The 18,126-nt window shown below is 35.0% G+C and overlaps 1 protein-coding gene and 1 pseudogene across 5 annotated transcripts in view; both read left to right on the forward strand.

Moving 5' to 3' along the window:
* Positions 1-18,126, forward strand: part of PPP3CB (protein phosphatase 3 catalytic subunit beta) — a 51,997-nt gene that overhangs the window by 31,336 nt on the left and 2,535 nt on the right. For 2 of the 5 annotated variants that reach the window (XM_028109539.2, XM_028109544.2), the window contains exons 10-13: positions 4,212-4,289; positions 10,729-10,813; positions 12,641-12,738; positions 17,438-17,467. In XM_028109539.2, coding sequence (XP_027965340.2) covers positions 4,212-4,289; positions 10,729-10,813; positions 12,641-12,738; positions 17,438-17,467 — 291 coding nt within the window. The remainder of the gene's footprint in view (positions 1-4,211; positions 4,290-10,728; positions 10,814-12,640; positions 12,739-17,437; positions 17,468-18,126) is intronic. The other 3 variants (XM_028109540.2, XM_028109541.2, XM_028109542.2) reach the window with 3 other exon arrangements.
* LOC114214098 (EF-hand calcium-binding domain-containing protein 10 pseudogene) lies at positions 10,991-11,401 on the forward strand (annotated as a pseudogene).

Consider the following 18,126-nt stretch of genomic DNA (forward strand, 5'->3'; position numbering starts at 1 on the left):
CCCTGAGATCATGCCCTGAGCCAAAGGCAGGCTTGTCTCTTATCTTGTTGATACAAGCCACCCAGGCACCGCAGCTATTATAATATTATTGACTATATTCTCTATGCTGTACTTTTCATCCCTGTGACTTATTTTCTTTTATAACTGTCAGTTTGTACCTCTTAATCCCTTTTACCTATTTTGCCTGTCCCCCATCGCCTCTCTGCCAGCCATGAGTTTGTTCTCTGTATTTATGAGTCTATTCCTGTTTTTTGTTTGTTTTGTTTTTTAGATTCTACATATAAGTGAAATAACATGGTATTTGTCTTTTTTTGTCTGACTTATTTCAGTTAGCATGATATCCCCTACATCCATCCATGTTGTTACAAATGGCAAGATTTCATTCCTTTTTTATGGCTGAGTAACATTTCACTGTGTATACATACTACATCTTCTTTATCCATTCATCTATCAGTGGACACTTATGTTGTTTTCATATCTTGGTACTTTAAATAATGCTGCAATAAACATAGGAGTGCATATACTTTTTTAAATTAGTGTTTTTGTTTTCTTCAGGTAAGTCCTCAGAATTAGAATTACTGGATCATATGGTATTTCTCTTTTTTGTTTATTTATATTTATTTATTTTTAAAGATTTTATTTATTTATTTGACGGAGAGAGAGAGAGCACAAGTAGGCAGAGTGGCAGGCAGAGGGAAAGGGAGAAGCAGGCTCCTCACTGAGCAAGGAGCCCGATGTGGAACTTGATCCCAGGACTCTGGGATCATGAATTGAGCCGAAGGCAGACGCTTAACCAACTGAGCCACCCAGGTGTCCCTGGTATTTCTGTTTTTAATTTTTTGAGGAACCTCCATACTGTTTTCCGTAGTGGCTATACTAATTTGCATTCCTACCAGTAGTGCGTGAGAGTTCCCTTTTCTCTACATTTTCGCCAATACTTGTCTCTTATCTTGTTGATACAAGCCTTTCTGACTATTGTGAGGTAGTATCTCGTGGTTTTGATTTGCATTTCCCTGATGGTTAGTAATGTTGAACATCTTTTCATGTGTCTGTTGGCCATCTGTATGTCTCCTTTGAAAAAATAATTATTCAAGCCCTCTGCCCATTTTTAATGGTATTGTTTGGGTTTTTTGATGTTGAGTTGTATGAGTTCTTTACATATTTTGGATATTAACCCCTCATTAGATGTATCATTTGCAAATATCTTCTCTTATTCAGTAGGTTGCCTTTTCATTTTGTTGTTGGTTTCCTTCACTGTGTAAAAGCTTTTTAGTTTGATACAGTCCCAATTGTTTATTTTTGCTTTTGTTTCTGTTGCCTGAGGAGAGAACCAGAAAAATATTGCTAAGACCTTAAGAATTTGCTGCCTATTTTCTTTGAGTTTTATGGTTTTAGGTCTTACTTTTGGGTCTTTAATCCATTTTGAGTTTATTTTTGTGTATGGTATAAGAAAAAGGTCCAGTTACTTTTTTGCATGTAGCTATCCAGTTTGCCCAACATCATTTATTGAAGAGACAGTCTTCTCTATTACATGTTCTTGTCTCCTTGTTATAGATTGACAGTATAAGCATGGGTTTATTCCTGGGCTTTCTATGCTGTTTCATTGGTCTGTGTGTCTTTTTTGTGCCAGTACCATACTGTTTGATTAGCATAACCTTGAAGTATATTATAGGCCATTTGCTTATCTTCTTTGAAGAAACGTTCATTTAAGTCTTGTGTTCATTTTTAAAATGGTTTTCTTTTTTTAGTGAGTTGTAAAAGTTCCTTGTATATTCTAGATGCAAGTTCCTTAAGAGATATATCATTTATAAATACTTTCTCCTGTTCTTTGAGTTGTCTTTTCACTTTCTAGATGGTGTTCTTTGAAGCACAAGAGTTTTAAATTTTGATGAATTCCTGTTTATTTTTTGTTGTTGCTTGTGTTTTGGGGGTTGTGTTTAAGAAACCCGTTGCCTAATCCAAACTAATGATTTTCCTCTATGATATCTTCTAAGACTTTTATAGTTTTAGCTTTTACATGTAGGACTTGGATCATGTTTTTTGTTGTTGTTTTTGAGGAAGAGAGAGACAGTGGCGGGGAACTGGGGGTGAGGGGCAGATGGAGAGGGAGAGAGAGAAGCCCAAGCAGACTCCACACCCAGTGCAGAGCCCGATGTGGGGCTCAGTCTCACAACCCTGAGATCCTGACCTGAGCTAATCTGAAATGAAGAGTCGGACGCTTAACCTACTAAGCCACCCAGGCGCTCTGGTCTTTGATCCATTTTGAGTTAATTTTTGTATATGGTGTATAGTGGGGGGGTCCAACATCATTATTTTGCATGTAAATATTCAGTTGTCCCAGCACCATTTGTTGAAAAGACTGTTCTTTCCCACACTGAGTTGTTTGGCACCCTTGTCGAAAATCAGTTGGCCTTAAATGTGATGTTTTATTTCTGGACTCTTAGTTCTGTTCCATTGACCTATAATGACTACTTCATACTTTTTCTAACTTATGATTAGAATGCCTTATCTGCCGTCTCCACCTGACAAAGTCCTGTTGCATGATTCCTCTACCAGAAGCCTTCCTTTCCCCTGCAGGTCTTTTTGTATAACTCTGCATATTTACAGCATTGGGCTTGTCACTTTACTGTGGTATGTGTATGCATATGTATATCTCCTTTAGTAGTTAGTAAACTTATGGAGGGTAGAGACTGGACCTTTTATATCTGATTCCCAGAGCTTTAGCACAGTGCCTGGCATGTGGTATGCTATTAATACATTTATAGGAGGAATAATAGCAGTATTGAATTTTGCTTTGGATGTGTTCATTTCTAGGTATCATTAGGACATCCAGTGGCTAATATTTGATAGGCATTTTTATTTATTAATTGAAACTTGCTTATACCTTTTCTAAATTATTCATTTGTCAAATATTTATTGGATGCCTGTTGTGTTCCAATCGCTGTACTAGATTCTGAGGTACAAGAGTAAACAAAACATCACCCTACATTTATATAAATATAAATGCAATATAAAATTGTTTAAAATGGCTGGCAGTAAAACCATCAGGGAAATCCAGAGGCTGAAGGAAAGGTCAATACTGGTGATAGAGACTTTGGAATCATCTTCACAAAGGTGATACTTGAAACTGTATAGTTAGAGATGGAATTGCCAAGAGATTGAGCATATAAAACCACAGGAGATTGTGCAGAGAGAGTCTTGAGAATATCTGAATTTAGGGGGGAAATAGTCTGAAATGTAGGAAGACCAAAAGAGTAGAACCTTGCAAACTAAGGGAAAAGAGAAAGGGAAAATACGTAGAATGGTAAAGGAGTAAGCCTAAGAAAGAACCATGGGTTCAGGTGATTAGTTATTGGTAATCTTAAGAATTAAGTTTTAAGGGACCTGCTAGAGTAAGTTTTTAAAAAATTGAATCCTGGGGGCTCCTGGGTGGCTCAGTTAGTTAAGCATCTGACTTTTGATTTCAGCTAGGTCATGATCCCAGGGTTGTGAGATCTGAACCTTATATCCGGCTCTGCACTGGGTGAAGCCTGCTTAGGATTCTCTCTCTCCTTCTCCCTCTGCCCCTCTCCACTCACCCTCTCTCTCTCTCTTAAAAAAAAACAAATTCTGGGACTTTTTTGAAACAGTGAAACTGCTATGTGTTTTTTCTTACTCTGTAAGGAAATACTGTATCCATAAATGAAGAATTTAAATGTATACATTTAGATGTTATTCATCTTTGGGGGGGGGGCTTCATTTTTTTTTTTTCTGAGACCTGAAAACTTACTCTGTACAGAATCTCTCTCAGACTTGTAAACCACTGAATTTCTTTCATTTTGAAAACCTTAGTATTTTTTTTTAAGATTTTATTTATTTATTTGAGAGAGAGAGAGCAAGTGTGCCCAGAGGGAAGGGCAGAGAGGGAGGCAGAAGAAGAAAGAATCCCAAGCGGACTCTGTGCTGAGCTCGGAGCCCAACTCCAGGCTCACGCTCAAGACTCTTGAGACCATGACCTGAGCTGAAACAAAGAGTTGGACACTTAACCTACCTAAGCCACCTAGGTGCCTCAAACCTTGGTATTTTTTAGTTTCTTCATTCTTGCTATCAGAATGTATTTCTTCTTGGGTTAAAAATCATTTGACCATTATATGAATAATTGGTGTTGGTACATATAGACAGTTGAATTTGGTCCACTAACGTGTAACTGTTCTTTTTTCATTTTTGAATAGTGACAGAAATGTTGGTAAATGTTCTGAGTATTTGCTCTGATGATGAACTAATGACTGAAGGTGAAGACCAGTTTGATGGTATGATTATTCATTTTACTATTTTTCATTGTGAAATGGTATCTTTTAACTGCCCAGCTTCAGTACACACTCTTTTGCAAAATGTAGTCATTGTTCTCAAATGACTGTGCCATTTGATAAGTGTCAAGACACTTTTTCAGATGCTGTTTATTTTAAGATTTTTTTTTTTAGCGATTTTACTTTTTTTCTATTGGTATGGGGAAGATGAATTTTGGGAAGAGGGAAATTTGGAAGAACAGAAGGAAAGGAAAATTGAAAGTACTAAAGAATGTGGTTCTTCATGAATATGGACACTGCTTAGAGGGAGGATAAAAATGCTTTTTGTTTTATTGGTACAGTCTTAGTGCATCAGAAACATACCTGAACCGGCAATGTTATTGTCACTCTTTTTTCCCCAAAACTAAGTAAAGTAAGCTGTTGCCAACTTATGAGTGGTTGTGTTCTAAGAGACCACCTATTGGTTTAGTTTGATTTTCAGAAGCATCTTTTCCATAGAAACAAGGTTAGATATGGCTGTTTGTTCTTATGTAAGCTAACCAGCCTATGTACTGATGTACAATCATAGTATAATTTAATACCATAAAAACAAAATTCCTTTTATTTTTATGTCTTGAAATTTTTATTTAAAACTTTTTTTAATTTAAAACTTTTAAATTTAAATACTTTATTAAACATGGTCTACATATTGGTACAACTTAATAGCTACATATTTCTAAATAATTTACCATAATTTTCATAGTTAATCTCATGTTGTTTGGCATTTGGATTGCTTTGTTATCCTTATTATGAATAGCATGCAGTACATATGTTTGTACAGTAGTTTTTTTCTTGGGATAAATTTCTTGAAGAGAATTACAGAATTAAATGTATGTTTTAGCTTCGTTATTTTAACTATGCACTGCCAGGTTACTTTGCAGAATTGGACCAATATGAAATACTTTTAGCAATGAATCCATAGACCTCTTTCTCCACAGGCCTACCTCATTGGGTTTTGGTCATTTTTACTTATTTTGCTTGGTGGCTACATACTAGTGAATTACACTTGGTTTAATTTACATTTCCTTGATTTTCTAATGATTTTTTAATTAAAAAAAATTACTGTCTACTTTTTCAAGTGTATAAACTGTATATCTCATTTGACTACTTAGTACAAGCTGAGTAAAAACTATTTAGAAGTTTCTTTGCTTACAAACAGGTTTAATTCTTAAACACTTTTGTAAGCCCATTTGTTAAAAGTACAAAGTGACTGTACAAGTGTCTGCTATTGCCATCTGTTGGTGGCAAGCAGAGATGTGCTTTTTACTCTGATTTATAGTTTTGTTAACTGAAATAAATTATATGCATTCGTTTTTGGTTTGGATAATAGGTTTTAATGAGTAATATTCATTTTTTTAATTTTAATTCTTTTGTTTGTGTAGAAGTTTTAGCTCTACCATATTTCATTATATTTGTCTTTTACATAAAATTTTTAAGTAGTTACAATTAAGTATTTTTTTCCCTATTCTGCTACCTTTTCCCTTTTTGTCTTGTTAGACTAGGTCTGGGTTCAGATTCTAGTTTCTCATAGTGGCTATATGACCTCAGGCAAATTACTTCGCTTCTCTGAGTCTCAGTTTTTTTATCTTCAAAATGAAGATAATAGTACCTACTTCATAATCTTACAGGTATTGATATAATGACTGAAATAATTTTTGGTTCATAGCTCACTAATTTTTTCAGATAAAGTTTTCTGTTATATGTCAAATTCTGTGAAATATCAAGTAGCAGTTTTAATTGGTATCTCATTAAATCCATACCTGCATCTAGGAAGTTTTGTTTAGTTTTCTAAACTAAGATCAAATCTCTTGCTCTATATAATTAGTTCATTTACTATAATTACTGCATTTAATATATTTAATGTACAGTATTCCATTTAAAATCACATACTTTTTCTCTGAAAAAAATCCTTTATTAAGTTAAATTAATACTATAGTATTTTTTATCCTTATTACATCTGGTATGTCTTAACATATTTTTTGTGTATAAGGTATAATGTATTAGTGGGTTTATCTCATGACAACTTGGATCAGCAGAATTATTTCCTATGGTAATTTTTATTTTGTTTTCCTTTTAAAAATGTCATTTGCATAAGGCTTGTTATTTATTTTTCTACATTTTACCTTTATCTCTTTTTATTTTTAACAAATTTGTATCAATATTAATAGTGTTTTTTTAGTAGTATTTTAAATAGGAGTGATGATAGGTAATGCTTTAGTCCTCTTCCTATAAAAAAAAATTTCCTTGTTAAGTCTATTATGGTTGGTGTAGATACTTATGATTTATATGAGGATAGACAATCATTTTTGGGATTCAACCAGGAATACGTATAAAATTTTATTATATTCCAAATGAGATTTATGTATCTAATCAACATTTTCCTCTCAGTTATAAATTATGCTTATTTATCCACTTGTTATATCACTCTTGCACTCCAGAGATGAATTAAGTTTGATCATTAAAGAAGTGGTATAGTTTAGTGAAAAGGATCAATGGTCTAGCTATCCTGGCATTACCATTATGCTAGCTGTGTAATCTTGGAGAAGTTACTTAACTTCCCAGGATCTTCTTTCTCATCCATGGATTGAAGGAATAGAAAGGAAATAATTTTAAAAATTGGTAAGCTGTCATTTGTGACAGTGTTTCTACATGAAAATACACTGAGTTCCAGCTTTGAATGAAATAGATCTCCCTTCACTGCCAACATAGCAGGTATAATTACTCCTCATTTCTTCACCTTTCCATACCAAGTATTAGGAGTAAAGACTCCAAGAAAATTTTAAGAATATGAATCTGGGAGTTTGTATGGAGGAATGAGAATGGTTTGGGGAGACAATTGAGGAATGGAGGAAATGGGAGGAGATTAGGATAGATACTAGGATGGGATAGGGAAAAGAGCTACTGGAACTGGGTTTATTTCCCTTCCTTAATCACATTCCCGTACTTCTTTCCCTTAACTCTGTACCTCTTTTCTCCTTTCCTTTCACCACGATAGCATGCCTTTTGTCCTCTCCTTTTCCTTTTCCTACTCAGCAGTAGAACCATCTGATGAGCTGGGCATGGGGAGAAATCTGACTTAGAAAGAAAACTTGGTGGCATGGGGATTGCTGTGGAGGCCGAATAAAAGTTTAGCTTCTCTGTGGGGAAAGGGAGAGAGCAGGAATGGAGCTATCCCAGTGGCAGGAAGGAAAGATAGTTTTTGCATATTTAGGGCTGACACTGGGTAAAGGAATAATACTTTCTTCTTAAGTGATAATCTTTGGTATTCTGCATTGTTTAATGTATATGTGGAGTTATTTTTAAAGGCAAAAATTTGCGTAAACATTGCATGTATAAGTGCAAGTAGCATTCCTTTTAGAGGTATTTAATCATTAAAGAGAATTTCTGAACGCTGATTTCTGTGATATTTAGAATGCATACTATTTCTTTCAGATATTTATCTTTTGTCTTGAGTTTGGTAAAGGAAATACATAATCCACATGTTTTACAGTTTTACTAAACTAAAACTTTGCATTTCCTATAATGGAATCATGTATCTCTGCATTAGAATGGAAGATATGGAAAGCTCAAATGAAACATTTCTGCTGCCTACTCTTAGAACTGTTACTTGCTTTGAAACAATCTGTTGCTATTTCTGCAAAAAGATGTCCCTCAAGCTCCCAGATTGGATTGGGAACAGAAAGCACATACTGTTGATCCTGAGTATGTGCAAAAGTTCTACATTCAGATTCAAGAAATTATGTGTTCTTGTTATTTATGGAGTGTGGGAGGCTTAGCCTTTCCGTTATTCGAAGTGGGTAAGATTTTCCACTGAGGTAGTTGATAAAGTTACCTACATTTCTCTGTGTATACTATAGATTTTGCCAGTGTTGGTGTCCTTGAAGAACCACATGAGTTTGTATATCATTTGTGTCATTACCCTTCACTTAACATACTCCCATGGGTGACACATTTCCTTAGGGGTATCAATATAAATGTGCGATTGTTGTTTGCACAGTCTTTTATCAGTCTTATGTGTTTTCACGTGTTTTTTTTCTGTCCCTAATTTGTCTACTTCCATCAAATATTATAGTCATTCTGTCCATAATTTCTTCTGAACACATATCTTTTAAGAAATCTTTCCTTTAGAGTTCTACCTAGTGGCATCCCTCTTTTATTCACCAGATCCTACAGTACTACATTTTTCAAATTTCGAATATGAGGGCCTTCATTTTTCTCCCTTTCTTTCTACATTCATTCTTCAGTACCACTGCCAAGTTAAATCTCTATCTTTTTATTTGTCTCAACCACCTTTTCTCCATCATTCACTTCCTTTTTTCTGGACTCTCCATCTGAAGAACGGCTCATATATGGCAATAAAAAAGGTACAGACCAGACAGAGTAATATTGTTTTGAAATATGACTTCATAAGTTATCCTCATGTCCATGTAAGTTAGCACATTCATTGAGTACCATTTATGCAGAGTCCTTTTGGGCCTTGTGCAAATTTAGTGTAAGTGCTATCTGAGATAGAATTTGATGTTTTTAGAAGTCATATTCCAAGATTTCTGTCTTTCTGTGCATGGAAATATTTTTCCCTCTTTTTCATTCCTCTTGTTTTAAAACTTCATTCTTTTGCTTATTTGTAATGTTTTGTACTTTTCCCTGCATGATTAGGGGTGTTTGATTGTCTGTCTTATTCCCCAGAGTAATTTTACTGTGGACATTTACTTTAATATTATGCATGATGTGTTTGTAGACTGATTTAAAATCCTGACTTGTATAGTGTTTTTATATTCCAGTGATTTTTTAAAATTTGAAATCAGTATAGTTTACATATTATTCAGTTTTACAGATAAATAAATTAAGGCTGAAAATACAAATGTACCTCATTGCAGCCATCCTCTCCCATCCCCATCCTCCTCTCCCCCAGTCTAGCTGTTTTTAAAATTCTGTCAATTTTAAAACAATGTTTATCTTAATTCATTCAAAGAAATCAGACTTACCTTATGTCCTTGGACAAAACAGTTAATAAACTTAGTTTCTTTGTCTCTAAAATGAGATTATACTTTGCAATATTCCTAATGTCTCTTCAAATTCTAATGTTTTATGATTCTGAGACTTTTAGTAATTATTTTTGGCATCTTAAAAATAGCTGTGTAGTACCGTAGTACCTACGCAGTTTTGAACTTGCAAAAGCTGTAGCTTCAGTGCTCATAATATTACTCTTTAGAGCATCATAAACATAGTCCTGGAACCTATTTTCTCTAAAATATGTCTTTTGTTTTTGTCTTTGAAATTGGATTTCTTTTCTGTTTCCTTGCAGTAAGGTCCAGTCATCATCTTAGTTTTTAATTATATAGTGTTTGGGGGCTGCTTGAATTTTAAATGAGATGTTGTAGCCCAGAAGACTTATGGTTGTTCAGATCTCTGTATATCCATGGCCCCTTTTAGTCTAGTCTCTTTAGCCTTTCCTTAACTTTCTCCTCAACCATGGTGCTTCTATATGTGTTTTCATCATGCTGAAGCACAGCTCTAAGGAACCACACTCTTGGGTCCAGAGTGATTCTGGTTGCTATATATAACAGGACTGAGATTGTTGTTCTTTCTGGAAGCCAAGGGAAGGAAGATACAACTTTGAGTTTTTCTTCAGCTGAAGATCAAGTTATTTTGATATATTCTCTTCTGTATCAGTGATAGGCAGTACAGCTAACCCTTTAGAGAGAAACATGAGTGATCCTTTAGCTGTGCTTTTTAGGGAATCTTTTTCATTGTTCACTCTCCTTGTGTCATACTCACCTAGGGATGTAAGAGCTTGTATATATTTGCATGACCTTGAGGACATTTAGTCCGTGAGATTAAGATGTGTGGTATTGTTGATATGCTGGTATCGTCCTTAGTTCAGCGTCGTCTGCACAGTAGTTATTTCATACCATTGTTTTTAAACCCACTTAGAATAAAGAACTTACTCTGTCATAGTAAGATGGGATATTTCCAGCCTGCATGTCAGAGGCTTTTATAATAGTTAAACAGAGGCCTATACAGAGTTATTACCAATTCTTGTTTGTTAGTCTGCATGCGTAGGCCCTCATGAGAATTAAACAAAGACTATAGGATTCTTAGCATTTTTTTTTTTTTGGGTCCTCTGGTTTGTGATACAAGTTGGGTTCTAGTTTCTTTCCCATTGCTATTTTAATGATTAGCAGTAGTGTGAGAGTCATAATGTTTGTGGATTACTTTTCATTTGTGTCTGTATCAGACCCCAGTATTAGACCAGGGCCGAGCTAAACATTGAAGGAGTGAGAGGCTTTCTGGTGGCAGAGAGTTTGGTGTTGGTTAAGATGAGCGTGGTATAGGTTAATAGAATGGTGCAAGTGTGGATGCCCTAAACTTGAGTCTTTTTTTCTATTTATTCCATTGAAAGTAGGTTCAGCTGCAGCCCGGAAAGAAATCATAAGAAACAAAATTCGAGCAATTGGCAAGATGGCAAGGGTCTTCTCTGTTCTCAGGTAATGATATATTTTCCTGACTATTTGCTTTACAGAAATTCTTTTATTGTACTTTGCTGTAAGCAGTGTCCTGTTTGACACCTAAAAGCAATTTAGTAGCATTCTTCCTATAAAGAAGTTAGTTGTACATTTACATATTGAAGAAGGGAACACAAGTCCCTTTAAAACTAGGGTCTTTGGCAGGTGGGCAGCAACAGGGAGCTGGAGGCCAAGAATTATTTGGAAAAACATCAGATTATGGAGTTGCTGAACTATCTCACCAGGGCCCTGCTCTTTTCCCGGCCAGAAAAGCCAAGAGAGTATTTAATATCTCTATTGGAACAACTGAGAGTTGCCAAAATAACAGGCGTGGCTTTTCCTTTCTTTATGGATCACTCTAACATTGTGTCTGTGTTTGAGATGATGGACACTTCAAATAAAGGCACTATATCATTTGTGCAGTACAAAGAAGGCCTAAAAACCCTGGGTCTTTTGAATGAAGATGAAGTTTTAAAAGATGATGGACATGTAATAACTTTGGAAAAATTCAGATCTGAAGTGAAGAAGAGGACTGAGAAAATATGGTCAGCATTTTAATAACACCATAAGTCCAAGATAATAAATGATTCTATAAAGTTAAAAAAAAAAACTAGGGTCTTTGACCCTTGTCATTATTATTGCTCACTTTTAGGATGTGTTACCCTTCTGTGATGAACGTACTAGTTCTACACCTTGAAAATTAGAGCAGGATAAGAAGGAGAAGGTACCTTTTAGAGTATTCCTAATGAACTTGCTCGTCCATATAGGATGTTCCTTTTGTTGGAGCCACAAATTATCTTCTTAGGGTTAATTCAGGAAGACTAGGTTTAAAGGCACACATAAATGAGTCATTCCTTAAAAATTTGTTTGCAAATCGCACTACTGGGTATTTACTCCAAAGATACAAATGTAGTGTTCAGAAGGGTCACATGCACCCCAGTGTTTATAGCAGTAATGTCCACAATAGCCTAACTATGGAAAGAGCCTAGATGTCCATCAACAGATGAAGAGATAAAGAAGATGTGGTATGTACACACACGTGTGCACGCGCGCACGCACACACACACACACACACACTGGAATATTATGCAGCCATCAAAAAATGGAATCTTGCCATTTGCAACGACATGGATGGAACTAGAGGGTATTATGCTAAGCGAAATAAGTCAATCAGAGAAAGACAATTATCATATGATCTCACTGATATGAGGAATTTGAGAAACAAGATAGAGGATCATGGGGGAAGGGAGGGAAAAATGAAACAAGACGAAACCAGAGAGGGACACAAACTATGAGAGACTCTTAATCTCAGGAAACAAACTGAGGGTTGCTGGAGTGGAGGGGGGTGGGAGTGATGGGGTGGCTGGGTGATGGACATTGTGGAGGGTAAGTACTATGGTGAGTGCTGTGAATTGTGTAAGACTGATGAATCACAGACCTGTACCCCTATGTTAATAAAAAAAATTTTTTTAAATTTATTTGCAAAACTGGTTATCTCAGACATTTGAAATTTACAGCATAGAAATACCATATTTTCTCAATTGTATGATTCTCATTGATGATGAATCTCATCATATATTTAATAAATCTTTTCAGAAAAAACAACATATGCCTCAGTTGTAAGGCATACCCTCTTATACTGAAATATTTAAAATATGGAACAATGTCTTATCTTGGAATTGAGGAAAATATGGTAATAACAATGAATGTCATAAATTATATACATGGCCTACCTCTGGGCCCCATCTCCTCTTTTAAACTAAGAACTTGTTGGAAGTCTCTGATACCTGTTATATCTCTTTGCTATAGGGAGGAGAGTGAAAGCGTGCTGACACTCAAGGGCCTGACTCCCACAGGGATGTTGCCTAGTGGAGTGTTGGCTGGAGGACGGCAGACCCTGCAAAGTGGTAATGATGTTATGCAACTTGCTGTGCCTCAGATGGACTGGGGCACACCTCACTCTTTTGCTAACAGTACACATAATGCATGCAGGGAATTCCTTCTGCTTTTTAGTTCCTGTCTCAGCAGCTGACACAGGCAGAATACTATATGATAGGTAGTGTCTGGCTAATAACCTGACCAGGGCAGAAAATTGATAGAATGGGTATTCCTTTCAGTCGAAAATAATGGTCAGTCTCTCAGCTTTCAATGAAATGATATGGGAGCAGCTCATATCATAATGTCTAAATATTTATTTATTTTTGTTTGTCTAATGCACCCTTTTCTTTTAAAAGCCCCAGTTTCAGAATGTGAATCAAGGATATCCATATTACTAAAATGGAAATGTAATTCCAAGTTTCTTATTTTTTATTTTTTTAATTTATGTAATTGTATTAGACTATGCTTATATTTTCAGATACTTAATTTTAGAATTAACAATCTGCTTGGGCCCCAAACCTTACTTATGCACTTCACTTGCCAAAAGATTTGTGCAAGGTTTTGTACCCTGGTAAATGATGCCAAAGTTTGTTTTCTGTGGTGTTTGTCAAATGTTCTATGTATAATTGACTGTCTGTAACATGCTGTTTTCTTCCTCTGCAGATGTAGCTGCTTTCCTAAATCTGTCTGTCTTTCTTTAGGTTAGCTGTATGTCTGTAAAAGTATGTTAAATTAAATTACTCTATCAGACACTTGTCTGTCTTTTGATGTAGAAGCAACTTTGTAGCACCTTGTTTTGAGGTTTGCTGCATTTGTTGCTGTACTTTGTGCATTCTGAACATGAATGTAACATTAGATATTAAGTCATTGTTATAAGGGGTTGAATTTAAATTCTGTAAGTCAAAATTGAAAGGGTGTTATTAAGTGTGCCTTTATTTTGCATGAAAATAAAAAGAATTATACCTAAAGCATTCCTGTAATCTGGCTCATTGAATATTTTATATTAAAAAAAACTTATTTTTTTGGCGTAAATATTTGTGTAAATACTGGGTTAACTTTTTGAAAGCCCATTACAGATTAAAAAGAAGAGAGTGATGTGAATGTTTTAGAGTATACACAATAACTCAAAGTCTAGATTTCTTTCCCTTGTGGTTGGAAAGCAAAATATCTGATATGGAATAGCTTTAATTTCTATGTTTTATTGTAGCCACTTTTGACAGCCCTCCAAGGGTCATTGCTTTGTTAAAATAGGCAGCAACAGATCTGATGTTTTCCTTAGTCATGGCTGACTTTCTTCCTGGTGTTGTAATTAGTGAATTTTTTAAAGCAAAAAATAATTTAAAATTTTGAATAAATTTAAAGTAGATAGACTTTTCACAGTCTCATTTCACTCAGTCTCATAATAAATGCCTAAATAAATAAGCAAATTTTTCCTGTAGACAAATAATTTCTACTTGTAGCCTATACATGTTCTATTTTATATGTTAGTGTGTTGTCTGCTACCACCACTGGTGTGTGTGAGAAGTACAGCTATGGTTTAAAACGATAGTTTCAAATTTTCGTTCTGAATGAGGTTTCCTTTTTTTTTTTTTTAATTAAAAGAAAAACTGCTTTGATTTTCTTTATATTCCTTGACCTCCATTTTTTATATTATAGACATTAGCAAAATGAGCTAAAAATAATTTAGCTAAAACAAAGATCTTAAACATTCAATAAAACTAGCAAAAGTAAGCGTTAATAGAAAAGGATGAACTTTAGTAGCTTGAAAAATGTTATACCCTTTCTCTTTTTTGTTCATAAAAGAAAAGGAAAACTGAAAGGCCTCATACTTTAATAAATCTCCACTACAGTCATCTCTCCATTATCCTTGGATGTATTATTACTTTTACATTGTATCTGCAGCAAACCTTTCTTTCAGATTTCACAATTAGTACCTGCTAATTACATGCTTTGTTGGCATCTCAGCACTTCTACTCCATTCTTAATTTGCATGCATCCTGAAGCTCGGTCTTCCAACTTTGAACTCACCCCCAACTTCAGGGAAGATTTGAAAGACAGTTTTACTGAAGGGACTGTATTCCCAGCATAGAGAGAGTTACAGGACAGTGCTGAGTTTAAGGGGTCTAATTTGCGAAACTGGATAGCTCCCTAGCTGTGCCAGTGATGGCTCTTGATAGTGTGGAGCAATTTTCCTAGCATAATAAGATAAACCCATTTTGAAGCACATAACAAAACTCATACAGAAGCTGCATCTGTGTGAGTTAAATTTTTTTTCTAATATTTTGTTTTAGTAGACATGTTCCCTGATGTGAGTGAGAGTTAAGTATTGCAAAAAGGTTTTAAAATTCTAATACCTCAGTCCTGTTGTCAGAAAAGTCTGATTGCCTTCTCAGTAACCTTAAAGTTAATTTATATTTCTTGAGTGTTTTCACAAACTACACAACTCTTTTGGAGGAGGAATTAATATATTTTGTGTGCATTTTCTTGGAAATTTGTTTGGGAGCTAGCCCTATAATGCTACCTTCACCAGGACATATATGGGAAAATACGTGGCCATCTCTTTTAGTAATGCCAAATTCTTCTTCATTATTGAGGAACACAGTTTGTGACAGCACTGTACACAAACTTACTAAGGCCATGTCAGGCTGCCCTATAAAACTGAAAACAGAGGAAAAACAGTGCCTTTCAAATAGAACTTAACAATTATCAAATCTCTTTCCAGCTTAATGTTTAAGCTTCAAATGACCTTTTTTTCAGTTCTAAACATTCAAGCTTGACATGGTATGCAGTTTTGAGTGTGATATGTATTTTGTATCCTGAAAGGGATTAGGAGCATTTAGAAGCTTCTCGAAAGAGCAGAGAATATAATTTGATCTAGAACAGGCTTTTACATATAAAATTAAAATGATTTCAGAAGTATGTTGTTATAGTTCATAATTTGAAAAATTTATTAATAGACTTTTAAACTACCGATGCACTCAAATAGATACTAATTCTTATAGTGATATCAGGTTTTATTTTTAATTTATTACCATATATAATACAAGTTATGAAATATTTCATATAAAATCACTTCTTTTACCATAAGCTCTTTAAAACATTCTGATAGGCATTTTTTTTTCCCATTCAGTGTAAAGAAAATAGTCCATATTTTGAAGAATAGAAGTTGTAGGGCTGATCAAGTAGAGGTGGGTCATTTATCCCAGTTTTCTGTCTGGGAAGATACAAAGAGTATATTCCAGGTATACAGAGCTAGACTTTTTAAAATGGTGATTTGTATAGTGGGTATACAATAAATATGTCTGCTTGGATTTGTAATACAGTTTAACAGTTAAAGAAGATTAATTTTTTTTTTATTCAGTGTTCATCCTACCTCTTTTGGGTCCCCAACTCACTTTACTATCTGGTTAAGATCAATGAATTTCTAATTAGTCTACTTTAATTCCTTAGGTTAATCAGTTTTCTTTCACATTAATAACTGCTTTGGACAAAATTTATTATTTCTAAATCTAATTGCCCTCATTGTAGAAGAAGCAAAATAGAAAGGATGGGGCATTATTGTTATAAATATTCTGAGTGTGTGTACTTTGGGTAAAGTGGAGAATTTGAAATGTTGTCAGGCAATATTGTCCTCTGCAGTCTTTGATCCTCGTTCTCAATGTGGGTGCTTTATGCAGTTTGAACCCAGAAATGAGCCAAAAGAATGTTTGACTATAAAATGTATGACTAAATAATGTGATTCTTCAAATAGGCCAGAGACAAGCTATACTAAGAATGCATTTCTCACTTATATGACCTAAGTGTATGTCCATATCAAATAAATTGGAATTTATGCCTGTAAGACTTCAGTTCTATCTTGATTCCTCTCTAGTTGGAGATGGGCTTGAAAAGATGTATGTTGGCCTTTCTATCTTCATTTGAGAATGCATGCTATTAGTACCAAGGCAGATTTGAGTTTATGATAAACTGAACATAAATAGCTTTTTTTAAAAGGCTATAGATGTTATTATCTTTGGATATTTGGGACACCAATGTTAGAATAGAAAGGAAGTTCCTAATAGATGAGAGGGGTCCTTTTAGGATCCACAAACAACAGAGCAACAGAACTATTCTACTTAGAGTAATTCACCAAGTTTACTGCCCTTAAGTTTCATTGTAGTCATACCAGCTTCTGCAGGTTTGCTATGCCTTATGAATTAGAAACAACAGGAAAAGCATTACTGACCCCTTCTAGTTTATATCTTATGGAACAACTGATAATGAGAATTGTTTCAGTTAGATGGGAGGGGGGAGGGGGAAGAATCTTCCGTTTGCTTTTCTGCTACAATTCTGCCATCATAATTTCACCATAGAGAATTTCCTTGTGATTGTGATGGATGTGATATGATAAACATGTTGAAAAATTCTAAGGCCATCAAAATACTGAATTCACAATAGGTAATTAATACTGGAGTGCATTTGCATGGGTGCTGAGGTGTCTATGTTTATATTAGGTCCATGTGTTCTGTGCTCTGAGCGATGTTGTCATAGTGCTGTGTGTAAATTGTGCTGTGTCAGGAATTGGGGGATTGATGGGGCTCTCTAATATGGATATTATGTTAAATTGTAAATGATGATGTAGTATGGGATACTGTGATATTTTACGTGATCATTGCCTTTTCTGCTGTACAATATGACCCTTCTCATCTCTCTCATTCATTTTGCATGCCTCTGCTCACTTCTGTACAGCCACAGTTGAGGCTATTGAGGCTGAAAAAGGTACGATCAGAGTCCTTGCGCTGGGCAGAGATCTGTGGTGTGTGGGTGGGCATCAGAGAATGTCCTGTGGGTGTGTTTTACTCCTAGTTTGCGCAGCCCAAGATGAATCAGACTCACTGACTCATCAAGTTTAACAGTCACATTCCTCTTTTTTTTTCTTTTCTTTTCTTTTTCTTCTTTTTAAATTACAAGGACCGATTTTCCTAGTGACAATCTGGTTTTCCCCTTTTCTAGTGTTGTGTACAACCAACATTTACTGTTCCTGAATTCTTTAGAGTGCAGCATGTTATGCTATGTATTATAGCATTTGAAGTTGCAAAGAAAGATCTATTCTACATTTTGCATGATTCTATGCTATTCAGATCATTTTTTTCCTAAGTGAAAGCCCCTCTAAGTATAGGTTTGAGTTGGTTTTTACTCGTTTTCAGTAATTCACCTGAGAGTGCAGGAACTGTCACTATGATTTTTATTTTTATTTTTTTTGCTGTTTGGCCTAGCGTTTTCTGATAATAATATATTCATATATATCATACGTTGGCTTGATACTACACATTGCTAAATGCTTTGCCGCCCCAATTATTTATTTGGTTCACATGCACAGACTCTGAGTCCCAGGGATTGCACATATTAAAGCAACCAGTTTATAACCAGTGGAATGG

The sequence above is a fragment of the Eumetopias jubatus genome, unplaced genomic scaffold (genome assembly GCF_037043125.1).
Source record: "Eumetopias jubatus isolate StellerSeaLion01/CBP00866 unplaced genomic scaffold, mEumJub1_p1.0 scaffold_17, whole genome shotgun sequence".
In the NCBI taxonomy this organism is placed as follows: Eukaryota; Metazoa; Chordata; class Mammalia; order Carnivora; family Otariidae; genus Eumetopias; species Eumetopias jubatus.